This window comes from Mastigoproctus giganteus, chromosome 13 (genome assembly GCF_048544385.1).
Source record: "Mastigoproctus giganteus isolate SK-2022 chromosome 13, ASM4854438v1, whole genome shotgun sequence".
Classification (NCBI taxonomy): Eukaryota; Metazoa; Arthropoda; class Arachnida; order Uropygi; family Thelyphonidae; genus Mastigoproctus; species Mastigoproctus giganteus.
In genome coordinates, this window is record NC_143587.1 from 19,358,968 (window position 1) to 19,382,710 (window position 23,743).

A 23,743-nucleotide genomic window follows, 5' to 3' on the forward strand; every position below is an offset into this window, starting at 1 on the left:
AGAAAGTGGTGAAGACTGCAAGGGAGCTTGCTCAGATCGCCAAAATGGCACCGCAGAAGCTGGTCAGCAATTTGTCTCATCAAAGGCAGTGATGCCTGGCAGGTACTGACACACTAACGCCAGCTGTCTTTCAGTGCAGCTGCCATTTGTGGGATGTAGTCGCTCCGGTGCCAGAGAGACTACATCCTGGTGCCAGATGATCACATTATGTCTCAGGACGTCAGGTCAGCATTTAGGCGATTACTGGGGAGCTGCTTCATCCTCGGTCCAGGTGTTCATGTGATAGTATCTTTACCAGTTTTGTGGTAGACGTCAGACTGCCTGGCGCCTGGATTACTGGACCCAGGATATCCCAGCAAAACATCGCCATAAGCATGACACCGCTGCCACCGGCTTGTTTTTGTCCCATGGTCCATCCAGGCGCCATCACTTCCAGGTAAACGACGCACACAGTCCACATGGTGCAACAGAAAACACGATTCCTCGGACCAGACGACCTTTCTTCCATCACTCAAGGTGCAGTTTCGATGCTCGAGTGCCCATTGTAGGTGCTGTCGCTGGTGAACTGTGGTTAGCATGGGTATTCGGATCGGTCTGCGGCTACGCAGCCCCATTTTCAGCAGGGTTCGATGTACTTTGTTGCGACATATTACTTCCGTCACCAGCATTCCAATTACCGGCGAGTTGCGCTACAGTACCCCTTCTGTTGCCACGTACCATCCGGGAGAGCCTTCGCTCACGTCGATGGCCCATGGTCGTCCAACACCTCGCCGGCGGTTCGTGGGTTCCCCCTCCTCGGTATGTACAACCACGGCTGACTGTGAGCATCCCACCAGCCGTGCCGTTTCGGACATGCTCTGACCCAGTCGGCTGGCCATTACATTTGGTATTTGTCAAACTCGCTTAAGTCGCTGCCTTTCCCATCTGAAGAACAAGAGTAACACTGATTAACGGAGCTCAGTATCAGGTGTTTTTTATACTGTGTGCGAACCCGCCACGCGCCGTAGTTCACTTGCAGTTGTTTCGATTTGCTTGACGACTCACTGGTCATAACGTTTTGTCTCATCAGTGTATATATATATATATATATATATATATATATATATATATATATATATATATATATATATATATATATATATGAAGATTTAATTTTAAAAAGTAAATTGATATTACGAAAGTAATTTATTTTTATATTCAATTATTTATGTTTTTTTTTTAAGTGTAGTTGTTTAAAAAAATTGAATTGTTTTGAACTCCCAAAAATAGTGCTAAACAGGTAAACAAAATCATGCTGCATAGGTGTGTTTGTTTAGGGTTCCTTATTTATCCACTGAGCCCGTGGCGGGAAACCTAAAATGACGTTGACTGCTAGCAATGCATTTGACTTCTCTGAATTTCACCCAGAAACTCTAAGTGATTTACTTCCAATATATTATAAACGCTTGTTTCCATATAATTTGTACTATAAATGGATGAGTTATGGAAATAGTATGTAACTGAACAGTTTTTATTTGTTTTTCATTAATGGCGTTGCTTCATGTGGTTGAAATCCTTGAATATTTCCTAGTTATATCACTAGTTAAAACGAAATGAATGAAATCAGCACAGTAACTTGGGTGGGTTTTATTTATTCATTTCAGTTTTGTATCCAATGCAGGTTTTCGTACGTTATTCGTTCGTTGTTTTGAATACTTATCCAGTAATCAAGGTTAGAAACGATTATTCTGCGTTGGAAACAACATGAGCGAGGAATGAATTAAAATGATGAATAAGTAGGCCATTGTGCTGCACTCATTCATTTGTTTTCAACTTATTATATTAGAGAATATTTTTTAAGAAAATTTTAGTTTAGATTTGTGTGCCCCTTGAATCTCATATGCTTTTCTTATTTGTAATAATTGGTATAGTAATGGTATTTTTCATTCTAAAATTAACACTTAAAATATTTTTTTTCTTGAAATTATCTTATATACTGACACATGTGTAAATTTAAACATATATACACACACAACAGCAATATTGGCCAGTGAATAGGCATTTGTACTTTTTTTTTTTTAAACAAACAATACATGATGAGTTCTTAAATGTTACTTCTTCTGGTACCAAAAGAAGTCACTGCAGCTACCTTTCATTTAACTTGTTACTAAATTATAATTTTGTTTTTTACTGAAAAATTATTTACAATTTTTTAATTTATATTTTGAGATGAAACTTATAAGTGATCATACCATCTTCTTTCAATGTTTATTAGCATATGACGCAAGAAGGCAAGCTTATATAGCATCAGCCAAAAAAAACACACACGCACACACCCCCTTCTCATTTCACCCATACACTCACTCCAAATGTTTGTCTAGTTCTTCCTTGAATCTGTTTAAGTTATCAACTTCTACGACAGATGGAAGTTTGTTCCACCAATCAATCACCCGCAGGCTAAAGGCAAACTTCCACACATCTATCCTACAACTGTCTCTCCTCAATTTGAATTTATGCCCTCTCAGGCGATTATTCTGAGCAAGAGGAAGAATCCCATCAGCATTGAGCATGCTCAAACAATTCAAGGCTTTATACACCTCAATCAGATTACCTCGCAGATGCCTAGTCTCCAGACACTGTAATCTGCAAAACTTAAGCCTTTCTTTGTAGGAGCAACCCTTGTTTTCCATTTACTAATCTTGTTGCCCTTCTCTGTACTCATTCCAACAGCTCTGCATCCTTCTTAAAATGAGGCATCCAGACCTGTATACAGTACACAAGGTGTGGCCTCACCATTGCCTTATACAAGAGTATAATCACCTCCTTATCCCTGCTAGAAAAATTCCTGTATATCATTGACAAGACACCATGAGCTACTCTTACAGACTGTCTGCACTGCTCAGAAAACTTCATATCTGCCTGCACAATTACCCCCAGGTCCTTTTCACTCTCTACCACTGTCAGTGTATTACCCCACAGTTGATACGTTACTCTGGGGTTACTGCTTCCCGTATGCAGTACTTTACATTTGTCAATGTTAAACTTCCATTGCCACCTCTCAGCCCATCTCAACTTTTCTAGATTCTGTTGCAGGGGCGTATTGTCATTAGTGTCATTAACACCCTGCTGACCTTTGTATCGTCTGCAAACTTGGACATCAAGCCTGATATACCATCATAAATATCATTCATGAATACAAAAAACAACAATGGACCCAACACTGAAATCTGGGGGACTCCACTAATAACATTAGTCCACAAAGAGCAGTTTCCATTGATTCCCACTCTCTGTCTTCTCCCAAACAACCATCCCTTTATCCATAGTAGCATTTGCCTCCAGTGCCATACTGCTCGAATTTCAGCAGCAGTCTTCCATGGGCAACAGTATCAAAAGCCTTTCTAAAATCCAAATATATGATATCAAAATTATTCTTTGCATCCAGTTCCTTTGTGACTACATCATAGTATCCAATCAAATTGGTCAGACAAGACTTCCCCTTAACAAATCCATGCTGTGTCCGAGCTATAACTGAAGTCATATCTAGATGATTCTGCAATGCTTCTTTAACCAGTGCCTCCATTAATTTCCCTGGAACGGAAATTAAACTAACAGGTTTGTAATTACCCGTGTCTCCCTTTGATCCTTCTTTGTGGATTGGGGTCACATTTGCACATCTCTAGCCCATGGGTACCCCTCTTTTGTGTCCAAGGAAGCTTTCATAATTATGGCTAAGGGTTTGCTTACTTCCTTTGCTGCCTCCTTTAATATAACTCCTATAATATAGATTCCATCCATCCCAGGTGCCTTTCTTATGTTTATCTTCAATAATTTCTCCTCTCCTTTACTCTCAGTTATTACAAGATTATCTAGCTTACTGCTAGAGTTTATAATCCTCTGGCATTCCCTCTCCCTGAATAACTCCTCATGTGTGAATGTAGATGCAAAATATTCATTTAGTTTGTTAGCTACCTGAGCAGGATCATCAACAGTTGAACCATTGATATCAAGGGGACCAATCTGATTCATCACCTTCCTTCTATAGTTTGCATAAGTAAAGAACTCTTTGCATCCTTTCACAAAGATTTCTCATAATCTGCCTTTGCCTGCCTAATCGCCTTTGTGATTTGGTTACAGACCAGTTTATATCTATCATAGGCTTCTGTGTCACCTGTTAATTTATATGTGCCGACCGGGCTAGCCGGGTGGGTAAAGTGCCTGCCTGGCAACCCAAAGGTCGCGGGTTGGAATCCCACCTCGGGGCTTGGATCAAAGTACAGGCATACCTCGAATAACGAATAGGATGCGTTCCACGAAATTACTTCGTTAAGCGAAACTTTGTTTTCAGAGGTAAAAATACTATGGCCAGAATAGGGATACGTTCTTACGTAAAGAAAATGAAAAGATTTTTTTTCGGACAAAGAAAAGTTTTATTAAATAAACAGTCAACTTACATACAAAGTGAAATCACATTTTAAAATACGAGTCTAAAGTTGATTGTTTATGCTCTTTTTCTCTTTCATTTAACAATTGCCTATATGGAGTTATTGCATTTAACACTGATAGCTTAACAATAATACTTCTTCCTAAATCAGGATCATTTTCACTAAAAAAATTTAACGTTTTCAATGTCATTTAAGCACCTTTTTAAATCTTTGGTTGTTAACACTTTTTCGGCAGGAACTTCTTTAACTTCGTCTTCGTTGCTAACAAGGTTTTCTAAATCTTCCACTGAAAAACCATCATCTTCTGCATTCAATAAATTTCTAACATCCTCTTCATCGACATTTTCGAAACCTATTGATTGAGCCATCTGGATAACTTCATTTCCAATTTCTTGGATGTTATTTTCTTCTTCTAGTACAACTTCTGGCCATATTTTGCGCCAAACTCCATTTAAGCATTTCTTAGTGACTTCTTTCCAAGAACTATCAATGTTTTCAATTGCGTTTTTAATGGTGTAGTTTTTCCAAAATGTTTTAACTGTCATTTCCTCTTTATCCTCTAGTTCAGTTAAACTGCTTAATGTTCGATGCAGATAATAAGCTTTAAATGATGCTTTTCCTCCCTGATCCAATGGTTGAATCAGGGAAGTTGTGTTTGCTGGAAGAAACACAACTTTGACAGGAATGCATGTGTCCAACGTGTTAAGATCAGTAGGATGTCCCGGAGCATTGTCTAACAACAAAAGAGCTTTTTCTTCAAAGTTGTTTTTTTGACAATACCGTTTTACTTCAGGACAAAAGTGGTTAACAAACCAATCAGTAAATAACTCCTTGGTAACCCACGCTTTTCTATTTGCTTTCCATATTACAGGTAAATTCATTTTTATGTTACCTTTTAACGCCCTCGGCTTTTCTGAATAGTAAACTAATAACAATTTTAATTTATAATCGCCAGAGGCATTTGATCCAAAGAGTAACGTTAAACGGTCTTTGGCTGCTTTATCCTCTAGCTGATTTTTCTTCAATAGATATGAAGCTTTTTGTTGGTAGCCGTTTCCAGAACAAACCGCCTTCGTCAACATTGAACACCAAATTTGGAAAATTTTCACGTTCAATTATTTCCTTTAGTTTTTCTGGAAACTTATTTGCAGCTTCTCCTGTTAATTTTACACTATGAATCCTGGCCCGTTTTTTAAATTTCTCGAACCAACCACGAGAAGCCCCAAAGGTTTCCGTAATTTCTTCAGTTTGTTTAGATTTCAGGTGATTAAACTGGAATATATTTTTTTTATGTTAAATGGGGCTTAAAATTGCCGACTTCGTTATATCGAAGCTTCGTTATCAGAGGTAATGTTAACCGAGGTATGCCTGTACTGCAAAAACCTTGGGAGGTGCATTATGGCCACAGAAGCCGATGCACCAACAACTACCAAAAAAAAAATTTATATGTATCCAATGCATTTTTCTTCTCTGTCACATGTCTAATTAGTTCACCTGACATCCATTTAGGCTTAAATCTTGAACAATATTTCTTAGTTGGCATGAAAAGCCTAGTAGCTTCCAAGATTAATTCTTTGAATGCTTCCCATTTTGAATTTGCTATTGGTATCAGTTGGTCCCACCTTATAGAATTTAAACACTGTCTCAGTCCACCTTAGTCACCTTTACGAAAGCAAAAGCTCTTTCCTTTACTCCCCGATGGTAGTTACCCCTTTGAGTAAATCCCACTTCAGCACACACTGATCACTGCAACCTATTGGTTCCTTTGTCTGCAGATTCTTAATGCATGAAGAATCACTACTGATAATCAGATCAACAGTATTACTCCCACTACTTGCCTCATGAACATGCTGCTGTAGAAAAGAATCGTCCAATAAATCCACAAAAGCCTTGTTAGTGCGTGAGTGACCAACCCACAAATTCCAGTCAATCTCTGGGAAATTAAAATCCCCTATTATAAGAGACACTGATTTACTGGCCCACTGTATTTCTCTGCACAATTGCTCATTATACTCATCAGATTCATTAGGCCTATAACACACACCTACTCTCATTTTTCCTTTCCCAGTACTTATGTCACACCAAACAGACTCAACATTGCATTGTCCACCCACCAACATCAGTTGGATGCACTTCCTTTGATTTTGTGTTTATTTATTAACTAACAGCATAATCCCTTCTCCCTTCCTGTCCTGTCAATCCTTTCTGTACACATTTGGGAGTACACATTGTACTCTCAAATCCAGTTCTGCACTGCTTATGTCTGTGTGACACCATGTCTAATATCCCAACAATATTTGCCTTTGATGTCTTGACTAGCACTTCAAGCTCATCAATTTTATTAACTATACTCCTAGCATTGGTGTACATGCATGTATATATGCACCTGTTTCTACTCTTAGTTACCCTAACACACCCCATGTATTTACCTGTTCTGCTATGACTCCCAGCAGTCATGGAAATCCCCATTGCCTTGCTTTCCAGGCTGCTGCTCAATTGCATTTCAATAGAAGCAGTGCAAGAATCACTTTCACCTCTGCCAGAGGCTACTGTTAATATATTAATCTATGTACCCCCCCAAACTAGCAATTTTCCCGACCCACCAATCTCTGTCTCAATAGCATCAGAAAATATTCTTGCACCCTTTCTATTTAAGTGTATCCCATTACTGTAGAAGCAGGCTCTCCTGTTAACAAGCACAGACTAGGCTGAGAAAGATTTTACTATGATGTCCTTACAAAGGAGGCGCACTATCGCCTCAGCAGCTAATGTGCCAGTAAAACCCAAACCAAACCTTATAAAGGAACTGGATGCAAAAAAAAATTTGATATCAAGGAGGATTTATGGAGGCTATAGCCCAGACTAATATTTTTGATTTTGTGATTTTTATTAAAAATAATAAAAAAAAAAAAAAAGTAAGAAATTCTTGAACAGAATATAATGGTGAAACTTTGCAGTTCTTGCAATCCCAGATTGTGATCTTGGAACTTTCCAGATTTTGGGCACGCATGTTACTGTCATAAAAAATGCAGAGAAAAATGTAACATACAATACAAGGAAATGTACAGTAAATATAGAGTATAGTAAAATTAAAATATTATTTTCCCTTACAAAATATACTGTACTGTGAACAGTATATCTTGAAGGGGAAAAGCAAAAGCTTTGCTCCATCACCTTCATCTGACTCAATGTCATATATCTTTGACAAAACAATGCACTTTTTAAAGTCCCAATCCTGGGAGTATAATGCATTTTTAAAAGACCCAATCCTCTGCTCTGGTTAATTTTATTTTAGGCAGCATATAGTCAAATAGGAATAGTGGTAGTAGTGGAAAATGATGCAAGAAAGCAAGATTATATAGCCCCAGCCTACAAAAAAAACTATACACCTCATCCATCCATGCCTTCCAAGAATTTGCCTAGTTCATCCTTGAATTTATTCAAACAACCACAACAACAAATGAAAATTTGTTTCAACAATCAACCACCCATTGGCTGATGGCAAACTGCTACACATCTACCCTACAACCATCCTTCAGTTTGAATTGAACCTTTCCCTATGTATGTAGTCTCAGCAAGAGGAAGAATGCCATCAACATATAGCTTACTCAGTCCATTCAAGGCCTTAAACACCCCAGTCAGATCTCTCTGCATGTGCCTAGTCTCTGTACAGTGCAGTTTTCAGAACTGAAACCTTTCTTGGTAAAAGAACCTTTTTGTTCCCTTCACCAATCTGTTTTCCCTTCTCTGCACCTGTTCCAGTAGATCCACACCCTTCTTAAAGTAAGGCCTCTAGACCTGTATACAGTACTCAAGATGTGGCCTAATCATAGCCTTGTACAATGGAATAATCACTTCCTTATACCTGTTAGCAAAATTCCTGTATATCACTGACAAAATCCCATGAGCTGTCCTGGCATCCTGTCTGCACTGCTCAGAGAACTTCATGTCTGCACTGCTCAGAGAACTTCATATCTGACTGCACAGTTACCCCCAGGTCTTTTTCATTTCCCACTACACTGAATGTAGTACCACACAGTTGATAAGTTACTCTGGGATTGCTGCTACCCATATGCAGAACCTTCCAGTTTTCAGTGTTAAACTTCAACTACCATTTTTCTCAGCCCATCAACCTAATTTTCCTAGGTCTTGTTGCAGTAGCTCACACTGATGACTGTTGTTAACTACCCTACCAATCTTTGTATCATCTGCAAACTTAGACATTAAGCCAGATATACCTTCATCATTATCATTAATAAATATTGAAAAGAACAATGGACCCAGTACTGAACCCTGAGAGACTGCACTAATAATATTAGTCCACAAAGGGTAGTGCCCATTGATAACCACTCTGCCTTCTTCCACTCAACTATCCCTTTATCCATAGCAGTAATTGTTCCAGTACAAACATTGTTCCAGTTTGTACAGCAGTCTTTCATGTGCAAAAGTATCAAAAGCCTTGCTGAAATCCAAGTATACAATATCAAAGTTAGTTTTTTGCATCTGGTTCCTTTATCACTGCATCATAGTATCCAGTCACATTGGTTAGGCAAGACCACCCCTTAACAATTAACCGTTCTCTGACTACATTATAACTGCTGGTCCTGCATTACTTCTTTAACCAGTGACTCCATTATTTTCCATGGAATAGATGTTAAGCTAATCAAAAGGTAATTCATGTTACATTTTGATCTTCCTTTATGAATTAGGGATACATTTGTATATCTCCAGTCCACAGGGAACTCCCCTGAATTTAAGGGGAGTTCCCTGTGGACTGGAGTGTGCAAATGTATCCCTAACTCATAATTATAGCTAAGGGCCATATATAATGCTAATTTTTGGAAGGATGTAGAGCTGCTGGAACAAGTACAAAGGGCAGTGAGATTGGTGAGTGGAACAAAGGTACCTAGTTTCCAGGTGCTGCAAGTTGCAGCACCTGGAAACTAGGTACCTGCGAGGTGATCAAATTGAGGTGTATAAGCACAATATAAACTTGAATGGTTTGAGCAAGCTCAGTGCTGATTGGATTCTTCCTCTTTCTCAGATTTCTCAGGAGGTGATTGTCCCTCTGTATAAGGCAATGGTCTGGCCGCGCCTTGAGTACTGCATACAGGTCTGAAGGCTTCATTTTAGGAAGGATGTAGATTTGCTTGAGGGCTCACATCTGGTGAGTATGGGCTTGGCACACCCAGGGTTCTGAGCTGGATATTATCATTCTTCTCTTCCTTGGTGATTCCCTTCAACTTTTCTCTCTCTCTCTGTCTCAGGGTAATTCAGAAATTTTTTTTTTTGGCTGGTGCAGCATAAGCCTCAGGCTTCCTTGCACCATATAGCTAATATCAATACAATACAATACTAATGTACAGAGAAGGGCAACAAGATTGGTGAGTGGAATGAAGGCATCCTCTTAAAGAGAGGCTTAAGTTCTGCAAATTGCAATGGCTGGAGACTAGGCATCTGCACAGTGACCTGATTGAGGTGTATGGCCTTGAATGGGTTGAGCATGCTGAATTCTGATGGGATTCTTCCACTTGTTCAGATTACGAACCTAAGGGGTCATAAATTCAAATTAAGGAAAGACAGATGTAGAATAGATGTGCAGAAATTTGCCTTTAGCGAGTGGGTGGTTAATTGCTGGAACAAACTTCCATCTGTCTTGAAAGTTGGTAGGTTAAATAAATTTAAGGAGGAACTGGACAAACATTTAGAGGGAATGGTTGTGTGATTTTTTTTTTTTTTTTTTTTTTGGCTGATGCTGCATAAGCTCATGCACTGCTTTCTTGCATCACATGCCACTACTCCTACTCACCTGAGGGGACATAAATTCAAATTGAGTAAACACAATTGTAGAATAGATGTGTGGAAATTTGCCTTTAGTCAGCGGGGTTGATAGTTGGAACAAACTTCCATCTGTCATAGTCGTTGTCAAAAACTTATTTTAGACAAGCATTTGAAATGAATGGATGGGTGAAATGGGAAGGGGTTTTTTTTTTTTTTTTTTGACTTGCATCATATGCCTCTGCTAATGCTAATATGACTGTTGATGTTTACAAACAACAAACCAAGACTTCTAAACACTTTCACCAAATGTGTTTACTTTAGTCTAGTGCTTCATGTATGAATCATCTTAAGAAACTGTGAGTTCTGGGAGGCCACTGCAGCACGACCAAAACTTATGGCCCTGAGGTTAAATCAGGTTGTTATAGAAATTTGGTACCTCTTCAAAATGTAGTTTATAAACTTATAATCTAAAAATGACTTTTAAGACATGAGGCATTATTTAAATTTATTTCCTTAGGAGAAACTTAACAATATTGTTTGCCACTAGCTATGTGGAGGAAAGTGAGACAAAGAGTGTATTCCATCAGGAAAGTGCAAATTTCACAGTGGCCATCTGTCAGATACTGTGGGAAATGTTACTGCGCCGTCCTAGTTTGGAATTGCCCCCACTTTAATACTGCCATTTTTTGGCTGTTGAAAGAACACCACAGCACTTCAACACTATTTCAAATGTTTTGCATAGGTATTGAAGGTGTTGACAGAATATTGACAAAATAGATGACTAGGCTGGTGTAAAATAGTGACCTCACTAAGCAGCAGTAGACAAATGTAGAAAATTTCTTTCTTTCTTTGAAAGATATGAGATCAGGACAATTCTTTATTTAATAGGCAATTGTGGAAATAGGGATCTAAATATGAAAAGTTAAGACTAGTGTGAGGCTAGTGTATGTCTATTTGAGCTTTCAAGCATAAAGGCATGTAAGGTTCCTGGAGTTGATGTCCAATAATTTTGAGGAGGCCACAATGGAGTGTATTGAACCATTAAAGTTGATTGGCATGTGATGTTTTCTTGCATCACATGTCACTACTACTACTATTATGAGGGCACCTTTAGACACAGGAGATATTGCTTTTGATTGGGGACAACCAACATATCACCAATACATAAAAGTGGCTCTAAGAGCAAAGTTGATAACTACAGAGCAGTTGGTCTAACTTCAGTGTTAGGAAAATCTTAGAGGCAGTAATTAGGAATGCAATCCAGGGACATTTTGACAGATATGGCATTCTGAATAACATACAACATGGTTTTGTTAAGGGAAAATCATGTTTAATTAACTTAGTAGGCTATTTTGACACAGTTACTTACCAGCTGGATGTAGGGAACAATTTTGACATAATTTATTTAGAATTTAGTAAGGCATTTGACTCAGAAGTGTGGTCCCCCCAAGGATCGGTTCTTGGACCACTGTTGTTTCTGATATTCATAAACAACATCAACAATGGGATAGAAGGCTCGATATCAAAATTTTCAGATGACATAAAGATTGGTAGAGTAATCAATGATCATTAACAAGTAGCACTCCTTAGAATGACTTGAACAGGTTGCAAGAATAGTCAGAAAAGGAGCAAAATGCAAGCCCATTATGTCCTATTTATGACTTATCAAACACTATGATGTAGAGATGTGGAGATCATTATATAAAACAGTTGTAAAACCACATTTGGAATACTATGTTTAAGTATGGGGATCTCATCTGAAAAGTCATTGAGCTTCTTAAACAGGTCCAAAGACTGGCAACATGCATGGTGAGATCGACAAAAGGCAGCCATACAAGGAAAGGCTCCAATTATGTGGTCTACAGAGAGCTTGGCAGCCAGGCACCTCAGAGGTGACCTGACTGAGGTTTATAAAGCTCAATGAGTTAGTATACCGATTGAAGGTGTAATTTTCACTGTTATAGAGAATTCCAGAACTCAAAGGCATATATTCAAATTACAGGGGAAGAGGTTTAGATTAGATTGTAGAAAGTTTTCTTTGAGCCAGTGTGTTGTTTGTTGCTGGAATAGTTTGCCTTTGCAGGTAGTTGAGGCTAACTGTTTGAATAAATTTAAAGGTCAGCTGGATAGTTACCTATGTTAGGAAGGAAGCAAATAATTTGTATTTTCTTATCTATTTCTTTTTTTTTTTTTTTTTGGCCAGTGCATCAAAAGCCTGTGCCTTCCTTGCACTATATGGCTATTACTATTCAGAATGAAATGACTTCTGTAGCTAACAACAGATAAGGTGGATGGTGAATTCCATTTATCTGATTGTCAAATAAAATGTCAGCTGAATTGCTGCCAGTAATGATAATGTTATTGATCAGTTTTTACCTTTTATTCATTAGTAAACAAGAATTACTTCAGTCATCGAGAGTTCTCATTCACGCTGAAAGATGACGTGTATCTTCGATACCAGTGTTTCACTGATCAAAATGAAATGGAAAAAGAAATTCAGCAGAAGTCTCCTCATAAGATTGATATTGGAGCTGTGTATACTTCAAGGGTAATTTTTTATGCTTAATATTGTGTTACACTAACCCATTTTTATACACATATAAATAATATAAATGAATTTGTAATGTTAGTAGTAAACTGAATTTTGATGTTTCTGTTAACATTTGTTGACAGTGAAGGCTATTTTGGTTCTTTGATTTATATATACTTCATTTATGTTGATTATAACAAGAATATTTAATTGGTTATAATTCAGTGATGTAACATGAACATTATTTATAGCAAACTCTAAACACCAACACTTAAATTTGGGTACATCTCCAAAATATTATTATAATTTGAAAACAACTGTTATAATCTTATTTTGGTTAAATTAGTAATTTCCTTAGGCAACATTCAAAATCTAGAAATGCAGCTGTAATTAGTTATTCCTCATTAAAAATTTATTTTTTCTGTCCTACACATGTAAGGAATTAACCCGCTACTGCCATCATACACTTCTGAAATGGCCTCAATAAATTTTACTGATTATAACATTATTATAATGTTAATATTGCATTTATCATGTTTATACAGTAATACTCAAGATGTGTTTACTTAAGTGTGTTTACCTTAAAATATTAAAAAAAAAAAAAAATTTAACAAAAAAAGCTATTTTTTTATTAATAGGTGCCAAAAAAAAGGTAAGCTTGCCTTTAAGTGTGCAGGTTTTTAATGAATATAATTCATTGGTTCATAAACTAAAAAAAATGCCAAAAAAATCAATGTTACTACCAAAAATATTGATGAAAAATTAAAAACAGTCTCCAGAGGGTGGAGGGAGAGAGGCTGTGTGAGCACTCCTGGAATGAGATGGTATGAGCATATAGTCACACCAAGGGTGTGGTGGATCAACAATGTCAAGAAAGCATTAGAAGAAAGAGGGTTTACTCAGGCTAGGGCTGAGGATCTAACAGGGTACAGGATGTTATAAATGGAAGATTAATTATAGTCCAATAGGACTGATTTGTATTATAATAGTGACAAATGCCCATCGAGTATAATGGAATGGGGTGATGGTGATGATGTTTTCCCTGCAGTGAAAGTTTACTGTCTCGCACCAACTCCAATGATGGTGGGTGAATAACAGTAAAACAGTTAATAAGTAGTATTTTTTGATATTTCATTAAAAATACTACTAGTTTTCATTGTTAAATAAATTTCCATTTTTTTCTCTAAATAGCCGAGGACAAAAGAGTATACAAATTCATTGTGACTACAAAAATTATTATTGTTAGAAGTAGTGGCAAATGCTGCAAGAATGCAAGCTTATCAGTGGCAACAAAAAAAAAAAAAAAAAAAAGCCAACATTTCCCATTTCACCTGTTTTTCCCCTCTAACAGTTTACCTAGTTCTTCCTTGAATTTATTCAAACTACTCACCTCTACAGCACCAGATGGGAGTTTGTTCCAACAATCAACCATCCTCTGGATGAAGACAAATTTACACACTTCTGACCTGCAAACCCTTTTGCTCCTCTCACCAATCTTGTTGCTCTTATATTATGAAGGCAGCCAAGATTTTCAACACCACAGTCATGATGGGCCATGCATTTTTTGTGGCAACACATGGACTCGAATTCTCAACCTCCTTACTTTGTGGCTTTGCATGCTAACCGTTGCACCAAACCTAGCACAAAAATAAACCAACTAACCTTTAAGACTATTGAAGTTTATAGCCAGACACACATACAAGCTGCACAAGAGCCTGAATTATCTTTGAATTAATCTGTTTAAATAAAAAGTAGCCGAGTAGAATGGTAATTAACCCGGTGTTAGTTGTGCTCCTGTTCATTACAGATATGGTTGTACAAAAGCTGATAGGTATCCAACTTTGTTTTTTATTTAAAAAGTTTTTGGTTTTTAAGTTTTGTTTGTGGTGTACCTATATTTCTCCTTTTATTAATGGATTGCAGTACTTATTGTATGTATTTTTGGCTCTGTTTTACACATAGTTTAAAAGAAATTAATACTGCTGGAAGAAAAAAAAAAATAGTCATAAAATATAATAAAAACTAAGTCACTTCCATTTTTCAGTTTAGAGAACCATTAAGAGTGCAAAATTTAAAACTTATGTTTACCCAACACATTCATTTTTTTTTCTTCAAACAAATAAAGGAATAAACAAATAAATAATAATGATAATTGAAGCAAGAAATCATTTTACATCAATAATAATAATAGAGACAAACTCATTTTGTACAAGAATTAAACATAAAGAAAGAACTACTTTCTGTAGCAGATGTCTCCACCACATTTAAGTCTGTGTTTGATCAGTGCATGAACCTTTATCCCTACCACCCAAGTGTAGTCGTATAAACTTTTAATTTATTCTTAAGGATAATTTCCCTGCCCCCCCCTTTTAACTTTAATATAAAGAACAGGTATTTGTTTATCAATTACCCTCTCTTGTTCTGGCTGATTTTGGAACTCTGGCTTTAAAGCATATTAATCTAAGTTCCACAAACAGTGTTGTTTTACAATAAAGAATATGCTTTATTGTAAAACAACACTGTTTGTGGAACTTCAATAAACAAAGGTTACATAAATAAATTATTATATTTTTATTATGTTTCATTATTCTTTCATATTTTTTTGGATATACAAAAGTTAAAAAAAAATGAAAGAATAATGACAATAAAAGTTCATTTAGTTGACCTAATGGTTAATATATTAAGGAAAAGTTTATCATATTATCTCACACACTAGTAAGACTTTTGCGGATTTATTGGATGATTGTTTTCTGCAGCAACATGTTCAAGAGGCAACCAGAGAGGGTAATACTCTTAATCTGGTCATCAGCAGTGATCATTCGTGTATTAAGAATTTGCAGATAAAGGAACCATTAGGTGGCAGTGATCACAGTGTACTGATGTGGGACGTAAAGATGTAATTACCACAGGGGTAAAGGAAGGGGTTTTTGCTTCCGTAAAGGTGACCACAGTTGATCCCACTGTACTCACCTTTAGAGTACAGTGGTTGGTCTCAGACAGTTTTTAAATTCTGTACAGTGGGACCAACTGTTGATGTTACCAACAGCAAATTCTAAGTGGGAAGCATTCAAGGAATTAATAGTGGAAGCTACTAACCGTTTCATACCTATTAAGAAATATTGTTCAAGGTTTAGGCCTAAATGGTTGTCAAATGAACTAATGAGACTCGTGGAAGACAATAAAAATGCATGGGATGCATATAAATTATCAGGCGACACAGAAGCCTATGATATATATAAGCTAGTCTGTAATCAAGTCACAAAGGAGGTTAGGCAGGCAAAGGCAGATTATGAGAAATCTTTGGCAAATGATGTTAAGAAAAATAGCAAGGATTTCTTTTCTTATATAAACTCTAAAAGGAAGGGGATGAATCTGATTGGTCCACTTCATGTCGAAAGTCTTGTCTGACAAATTTGATTGGTTATTATGATGTGGTTACAAAGGAACTGGATGCAAAAAATAATTTTGATATCATATACTTGGATTTCAGGAAATCTTTTGACACTGTTGCGCATGGAAGACTACTGTACAAATTGGAGCAGAATGGTATTAAGAGTAAGTTGCTAAAATGAATAAAACGATGGTTGAGTGGGAGAAGACAGAGGGTGTTAATCAATTGGTGCTGCTCTTCGTGGACTAATGTTATTAGTGGAGTCCCACAGGGTTCAGTGTCCACTGTTGTTTTGTATATTTATCAATGATATTGATGAAGGTATATCAGGCTTAATGTCAAAGTTTGCAAATGATACAAAGGTTGGCAGGGTTGTTAATGACAGTAATGGCAGTGTGCTATTGCAACAGGATCAGGAAATTTGGGCAGATGGGCTGAGAAGTGGCAACTGAATTTTAACATTGACAAATGCAAAGTACTGCTTATGGGTAGAAGTAACCCCCAGAGAAACATACCAACTGTGTGGTACTACACTTAAGGTGGTAGAAAATGAAAAAGACCTGGGAGTAATTGTGCAGTCAGATATGAAGTTCTCTGAGCAATGCAGACAGGCTGCCAAGTCAGGTCATGGGGCGTTGTCAATGATATACAGGAATTTTTCTATCAGGGAAAAGGAGGTGATTGTCCCGCTGTATAAGGCAATGGTGAGGCCACACCTTGAGTACTGTGTGCAGGTCTGGAGGCCTCATTTTAGGAAGGATGTATATTTGCTTGAGCATGTACAGAGAAGGGCAGCAAGATTGGTGAAGGGAATGAAGGGATCCTCTTACCAGGAGAGGCTTAAATTTTGCAAATTGCACCAGCTGGAGACTAGACACCTGCAAGGTGATCTAGGTGATCTGATTGAGGTGTGTTAGGCCTTGAATGGGTTGAGTACGCTGAATTCTGATGGGATTCTTGCACTTGCTCAGATTACGAACCTAAGGGGCATAAATTGAAATTGAGGAAGGACAGATGTAGAATAGATGTGCGGAAATTTGCCTTTAGCCAGTGGGTGGTTAATTGCTGGAACAATTTCCATCTGTCGTTGTGGAAGTTATAGGTTAAATAAATTTAAGGAGGAACTGGACAAACATTTAGAGGGGATTATTTTGTAGTGTTTTTTTTTTTTTTTTTGGCTGATGCTGCATAAGCTCATACACTTGCTTTCTTGCAACACATGCCACTACTACTACTATGTTGAAAGCATTAAAATTCAACGAACTGTTGAGCCAATTTCACATTACACATGTGAGCCCTGTATCACTTATGAGATGCTGGAAGCAAAATTAACATGTTAACTAATAGAATGTTTTCATTAGAAAGTTAGAGAATGTTACAGTTGGGTTATATTTAGCCAGAATGCCAATAATTCAGTGCATCATCAGAGCAGAACCTGAGAGGGTGCCATATGATTTCAAAGCACAAGAAGTTACAAATGATTGCACAGAACCTGGCAGGTTTTGTCATACTATTTGTCATACTCTATGAAAAACATAAATATATTACTTCAGTAACAATTTGAGTAAAACTAGATCTATATTTAGAAAAATAGAGTAAATTTTAGTCATTAGTTTTGAACAAACGATTAATGCACAGAACTTTTTCAGTCACCTTAAAGGTCTTGCACAAATACCACTGAGTTTCTAGATAAGTGTTCTCTGGGTGTCATGTAAACCCTTTGGCTGTTCCCTTAAGGTAATTTTAAGTTTTAATATTAGTAGCAGTGTATCAAGTTTTTTTAAATATTGAGATTATTTTATATAGCAGTGAATCACATTTTTTTTTTTTTTTTTTTTTAACAAATTATTTGTAGTAAAAGACTGCTTTCTTGCACCATTTTTCCAGTAATAATAAAAATACTGAATGAGTTAGGTAATTAAGTATTCCTTTTTGATTATTTAAATCAGTATACAGTGCAGTTTGGAATGATTTCAAAAAGGTTTTTCAATTCTCCCCCCCCCCATTTCAATTCCTTTCATTGTCTTTTATTCATTCAGTATTCATGAATAAAATACAAAAAATAAATCTCATACGAACAAATAGTTATATGGATTGGAGCCAGTGGTAGCTATTCCAACTCTAATTTATTGATATCACCCTCATGATGTCAGCAAAGAGGTTCTAAATTATAAATCAGGCTGTTCTTATTGTTTTTAAGTTGCATAATATTTTTATACTGTCACAGGTCCTGTAACTTGTATCACCATTCAGTCATGTATTTATTTTTTGCAGCCTCGTGAACACCGTACAAGTTCTTCCTTCCAACCTTATGAAAAGGAATTAGTATTTGATATTGATATGACAGATTATGATGATGTACGAACGTGTTGCAGTGGTGCTGATATTTGTGAGAGTTGCTGGCCATTTATTGTTATTGCAGTAAAAATTTTGGACAGATCTTTAAGAGGTAAAAATATATTGTTATCGTTGGAAATAGTCTATTTTAACCAAACTGTTAGTGTTCTGTGATGGGCACCACAAAATCCTTTATTAGAGGGACAAATGCCTTTCTCTAATAAAAATGGAATAATACAACTATATATAATTTTGCACTGAATACATCATGTATACTGACCTGCTGACTAAAAGAAAACTTCCTACAATCTATTCAAAATGCAATGAAATAATACAAAACTTTTATTTAAAGTATACAAATTTTAATTGCATACATATTGCAGTTTTCAAAGTGACTTAGAACAAAAATCACATAGAATTCATTCATGTTGTAGAGATTTATTTTATTTTTTTCCAAAATACCAATCCAACGTGGTCTGCCTTTCTTGCTTATGTTTTGTTTGCAAAATTTGCTTATAACAGTCCATCATCTGATCACAACCTCGTCTAACTGCATCTACCCTTGCAAAATCACTGTCATGCTCTAACAAATTCGTGCATTGATCATGCAGTGATAAGAGTTTTTTTTTCTAGAATTTGAATTGACAATTTCTCTGGTGTTGGTTCAAATTCTTTTTCTATGACTGCTGCATTAAATTCTAGGTCTTGCAGCTATTCATTTGTCAAAGGTTGAACTGTGTGCATTTAGCAATTCATTCAGATCATCCATTGTTACACCATCGATTCCTGCTTCAGTTGCCGTGTTACTGATCTCTTCAACAATTCTAGGACTTGTATCTGAGTTCGAGCTCTCTTCATTATCTGGGAATAATTTTTTCCATACTCCTTTTAAGAAAAATGTTGAAACTTCTTTCCTTGACTCATCTATGTTGCGAATTGCCTGTAGGATGCTAACTTTTTTCCACCATACTGTCCTCGTCTTGACCATCAGTGTCTGCAATTAACTGTTAATGTTTGCCTTAAATAATACACTTTGAAAATGGCTATTACTCCTTGATCCATAGGCTGCAAAATTGATGTTGTGTTGGCAGGTAGGAATTCAATTTGAGTTGGAAAGTCACTAAGTGATTCCAAATTAGGAGGATGACCAGGGGCATTATCTAATAACAGTAAAGCTCGAGGTTCAACACTAATTTTAGAGCAATAATCCTTAACCGATGGACAAAAATAATTTTTGAATCAATCATCAAAAATTGTTTGCATCACCCAAGCTTTGCGGTTGCTCTTCCAAATAATGGGAAGAGAATTTTTATTGTTCTTATAGATGTGTATGCAATGTGGATTTTTAGAATGATAGATAACAAGTGGTTTCATTTTAAAATCTTCTGTTGCATTGCTGCCTAAAAGAATCGTAACACAATCTTTAGCAGCTTTAAAACTGGATGCAACTTTTTCTTCTCGCAAAATAGATGTTCACAATGGCATCCTCTTCTAAAAAAGACCAGTTGCGTCAAAATTAAAAATTAAATTTGGTGGGTACTTTTTCCCATCTGATTCTTGAAATTCATTGACAAATTCATCAACACTTTCTATGTTGGCACTTGCTGATTCCCCCCCCCCCCATTCTTAAATTGTACAAATTTGCTCGCTTTCTGAATTGATCGAACCATTCCTTGCTGGCCGAAAACGTTGGAATTGATGAATTATCCCCGAGTTTGTTTTTAAGGTCATCATGCAGACTGAGAGCCTTATTCATTATTATTTGCATGTTGACTGGTATTGATTTTTGATTTAAATCTTTGACCACACAATTAACAATTTTTCCAACTCTCAGATGGTTTCACTCTGAGAATGGGTGATTTTCTTTGCCGTGAAGGAAGTAATATTTTCACCCACTTTTTTAATTTTATCCTTATCTTTAAAGATTGTTCTTATTGTTGACTCGCTTAATTTAAATTCATATGTGGCATCAACAATCTTAAATCCGGACTCGAGTTTTTGTATGATTTTTAACTTTGTATCCAAATTGATAATAACACACCTCTTTTTATGTGCTGGTGTATCCTTATTGTTGTGACTTTCCTTCGCCCGGTTTTATTGACATATTTAATAAGGGTGCAAATTAAACCTGTAACAAATTATTTACGTGTGGAAACAACAGCATCGGAAGTATGTCGAACTGACGTTTAGTTACATACCTCCGTTTTTAAAGTTCGCCTTCAAATCAACAGCGAATTTTGAATTGACAAATATGATGTAATGTGTGCAGCAATGTATAGACTGGGGTAAGCAAACTACTGTTCGCTTAACAAACCCAGCCTATCTGTCCAATTTTGTACGGCCTGTTTACCCAAGTATTCGCACCATACATTGCACAATCATCACTTTGTGTTACTGCTCGCCTCTCCTTAATGCAGTGGTAATTTAATAGTGTTTTGAGTGCCAAAACCCTTTGCACCCCTTTGTTCCCCCTGCGAATCTCGTTGCCCTTCTCTCTGTACCTGTTCCAGTGGCTCTACATCCTAAAGTGGAGCTTCCAGATTTCTGTGCGGTACTCAATGTGTTGCCTGACCATTGCCTTATGCATAGGGATAATCACCTCCTTATCCCTTCTAGCAAAGTTCCTTTATATCATTGACATGATCCTACGAGCTGCTCTTGTAGCCTGTCTGCACTTCTCTGAAAACATCATATCTGATGGCACAATTACCCCCAGTCTTTTTCATTCTCCACTACCCTAGTGTGTTACTGCTACTCATATGCAGTACTTTGCATTTGTCAATGTTAAACTTCAGTTGCCACTTCTCAGCCCATCTGCCTAACTTTTCTAGATCCTGTTACAGTAGCATACTGTCTTTAGTGTCATTAATTGATTGCAGGGTTGTCAACCAATTGATTAATTGGTTGACAACCCTGCTAACCATTGTATCATTTGCAAACTTGGACATTGAGCCTGCTATACCTTCATTGATATCATTGATAAATATAGAAAACAATGGTGGTCCCAACACTGAACCCTGGGGGACTCCACTAATGACATTAGTCCATTACAAGCAGTGTCCATTGATTACTACTCTCTGTCTTCTCCCGCTCAACCATCCTTTTATCAATAACACCAACTTTTCATTAATGCCATATTGCTCCAATTTGTACAGCAGCTTTGTACAACAATTTTAATACAAATTTGTACAACAATACAATATACATTTAGAATTATGATGATTCTATTTAACGATGTATGTGCTTAAATATTTACAGCCAAAATCACTAGTAAGATTGTATTGATGACAGTATGTATATGTATCTGAAATGTTTAAGTGGCTCTATCTAGAATACAGCTCTGTATTTTTCACAGAAATCTTAACATGTAATCATATATACCAGACTATATAAGTTACTAAGATTGAAAAAAATAAAAAAGGCCGATTTTCTCATTTCGTAAAAAAATATTAATTTTATGTGTGATATGAAAGAATGAAAAATTAATTTTCTGAGAATTTGTCCACAAACAATTATTTATTTTTGTGTGTGTGTGTGTGTGTGTGTGTGTGTGTGTGTGTGTGTGTGTGTGTGTGTGTGTGTGTGTGTGTGTGTGTGTGTGTGTGTGTGTGTGTAATATCAATTTGTGCAGTTAGAATTTTGTATATTGTTAATATAATAATTTGTAAGGATTTTATTTGTGTAGAGGATTTTGGCTATGAACATCTGCTTTGGGTGTATTCTGGAAGACGAGGAGTCCATTGCTGGGTATGCGATGAAGGTGCTCGTAAACTGTCATCTACAGCAAGGTCTGCTGTTGCAGAATACCTTACAGTTGTAAAGGTAAGTAATTTAAAAATATCAGCATTTTGAAATTAAATTAAACCTTCAGAGAAACAGGTTCATAAAAATAACATTTATTTCTGATAAAACCTATTATTAATTTTCTTAATATATTGTTGCATTTTATCTGCAATACTTTAATAGTTCTAATTCTATTTTCGGTTTGAAACTGAAATTGAGATATAGACTTTAAATAATATAAATCCTTATATTTATTATTATATAAGAATTTAAAATATGAGCTATCCATTATAGATTATCCCTTACCACTTGCTAACATTTAGTTTAGCAGTCATTCATTATTCGGTATTAATTAAGGCTATGCTTATATAACTTTGAATTTGGAATGAGAACAAGTGAGCATTTCAGGAAATGTGAGCTGATTTTTTTTTTTTGCATTACAATATATACTCAATTTGAAGTTAAAGGGATCAAAACATGTTCATTTTGATTTAAATGGATTCAAAGTATTTGAACAAGGTGATATATAACAGAGCTCAATACGTTCTACTTGATATCAATATTTGTAGAAGAATAAGAGCAATTTACCTCAATTCCATATTCTATATATCATATTGAGGTAAATTTCTCTTATTCTTCTAAAAATATTGAACAAGGTACAATATTTGTAGAAGAATATTGAACACATTAGTATTAATAAATCAAAATTTTCAGTCAGGTATTTTTATTATTATATTATATAGTATTTTTGCAATTCTTTCATTAAAAATGTTAAGAATCTTTTATTTTTGCTGTGGTAAATGTTTGTGAATTGCAGTTAATGAATGCTTTCATTTAGTTACTCTGACAAAAAAAAACAGTTGTACTGTGGAGTTATTTAATCACTTTTTTGCACATAATAATGACGATACTATGTTTTATTTTTGCTACTATAAAAGTCATACAGCTAGATCTAGCCGATCGGGTTAGCCGGGTGGGTAAAGTGCCTGCCTGGCAACCCAAAGGTCGCAGGTTAGAATCCCGCCTTGGGCTTGGATATCATGATGGTGCCGCACTATCTGGTTGAATCTCACAGCCACGATACACAAAGGAAGCAGGAAAAAATTGGTTCCTTCATGTATTGCTTACATCAAATGTGGGGGGGGGGAACAAAGCTAGACCTACGAGTAGTTCCTGACTTTACGAGTTAATACGGTCCTAGCAAGCGCTCGTAAAGCAGGAATTTATTTCCCATAGACATAATGTTAAAAACAGGGATTACGTTCTCAAGAATGAAATTAGTTAACTAATTAGTTTATGATTGAATGATTGATTTAACCAAAGAAATGAAAACATAGTCTGTAAAATCAAGCAAATTGTAATTTAAAGAAATTTTATATGATTTACAAATGTTAAAGAATGTTTATTCTTCATTATCACTGACTAAATGCACACTCGTTGATCACTCATTGTTGGGTCGGCACTCATTGTTGGTTTGTTGCACAAAGAGTCATCTTCTTC

The 23,743-nt window shown here is 36.2% G+C and overlaps 1 protein-coding gene across 1 annotated transcript in view; it reads left to right on the top strand.

Annotated features, from left to right (window-relative positions):
• Positions 1–1,358: 1,358 nt before the first annotated feature.
• LOC150075832 (DNA primase small subunit-like) overlaps positions 1,359–23,743 on the top strand; it is a 64,359-nt gene continuing 41,974 nt past the window's right edge. The window contains exons 1-4 of the mRNA XM_090387904.1: positions 1,359–1,491; positions 12,593–12,750; positions 18,398–18,572; positions 22,146–22,282. Coding sequence (XP_090244030.1) covers positions 1,359–1,491; positions 12,593–12,750; positions 18,398–18,572; positions 22,146–22,282 — 603 coding nt within the window. The remainder of the gene's footprint in view (positions 1,492–12,592; positions 12,751–18,397; positions 18,573–22,145; positions 22,283–23,743) is intronic.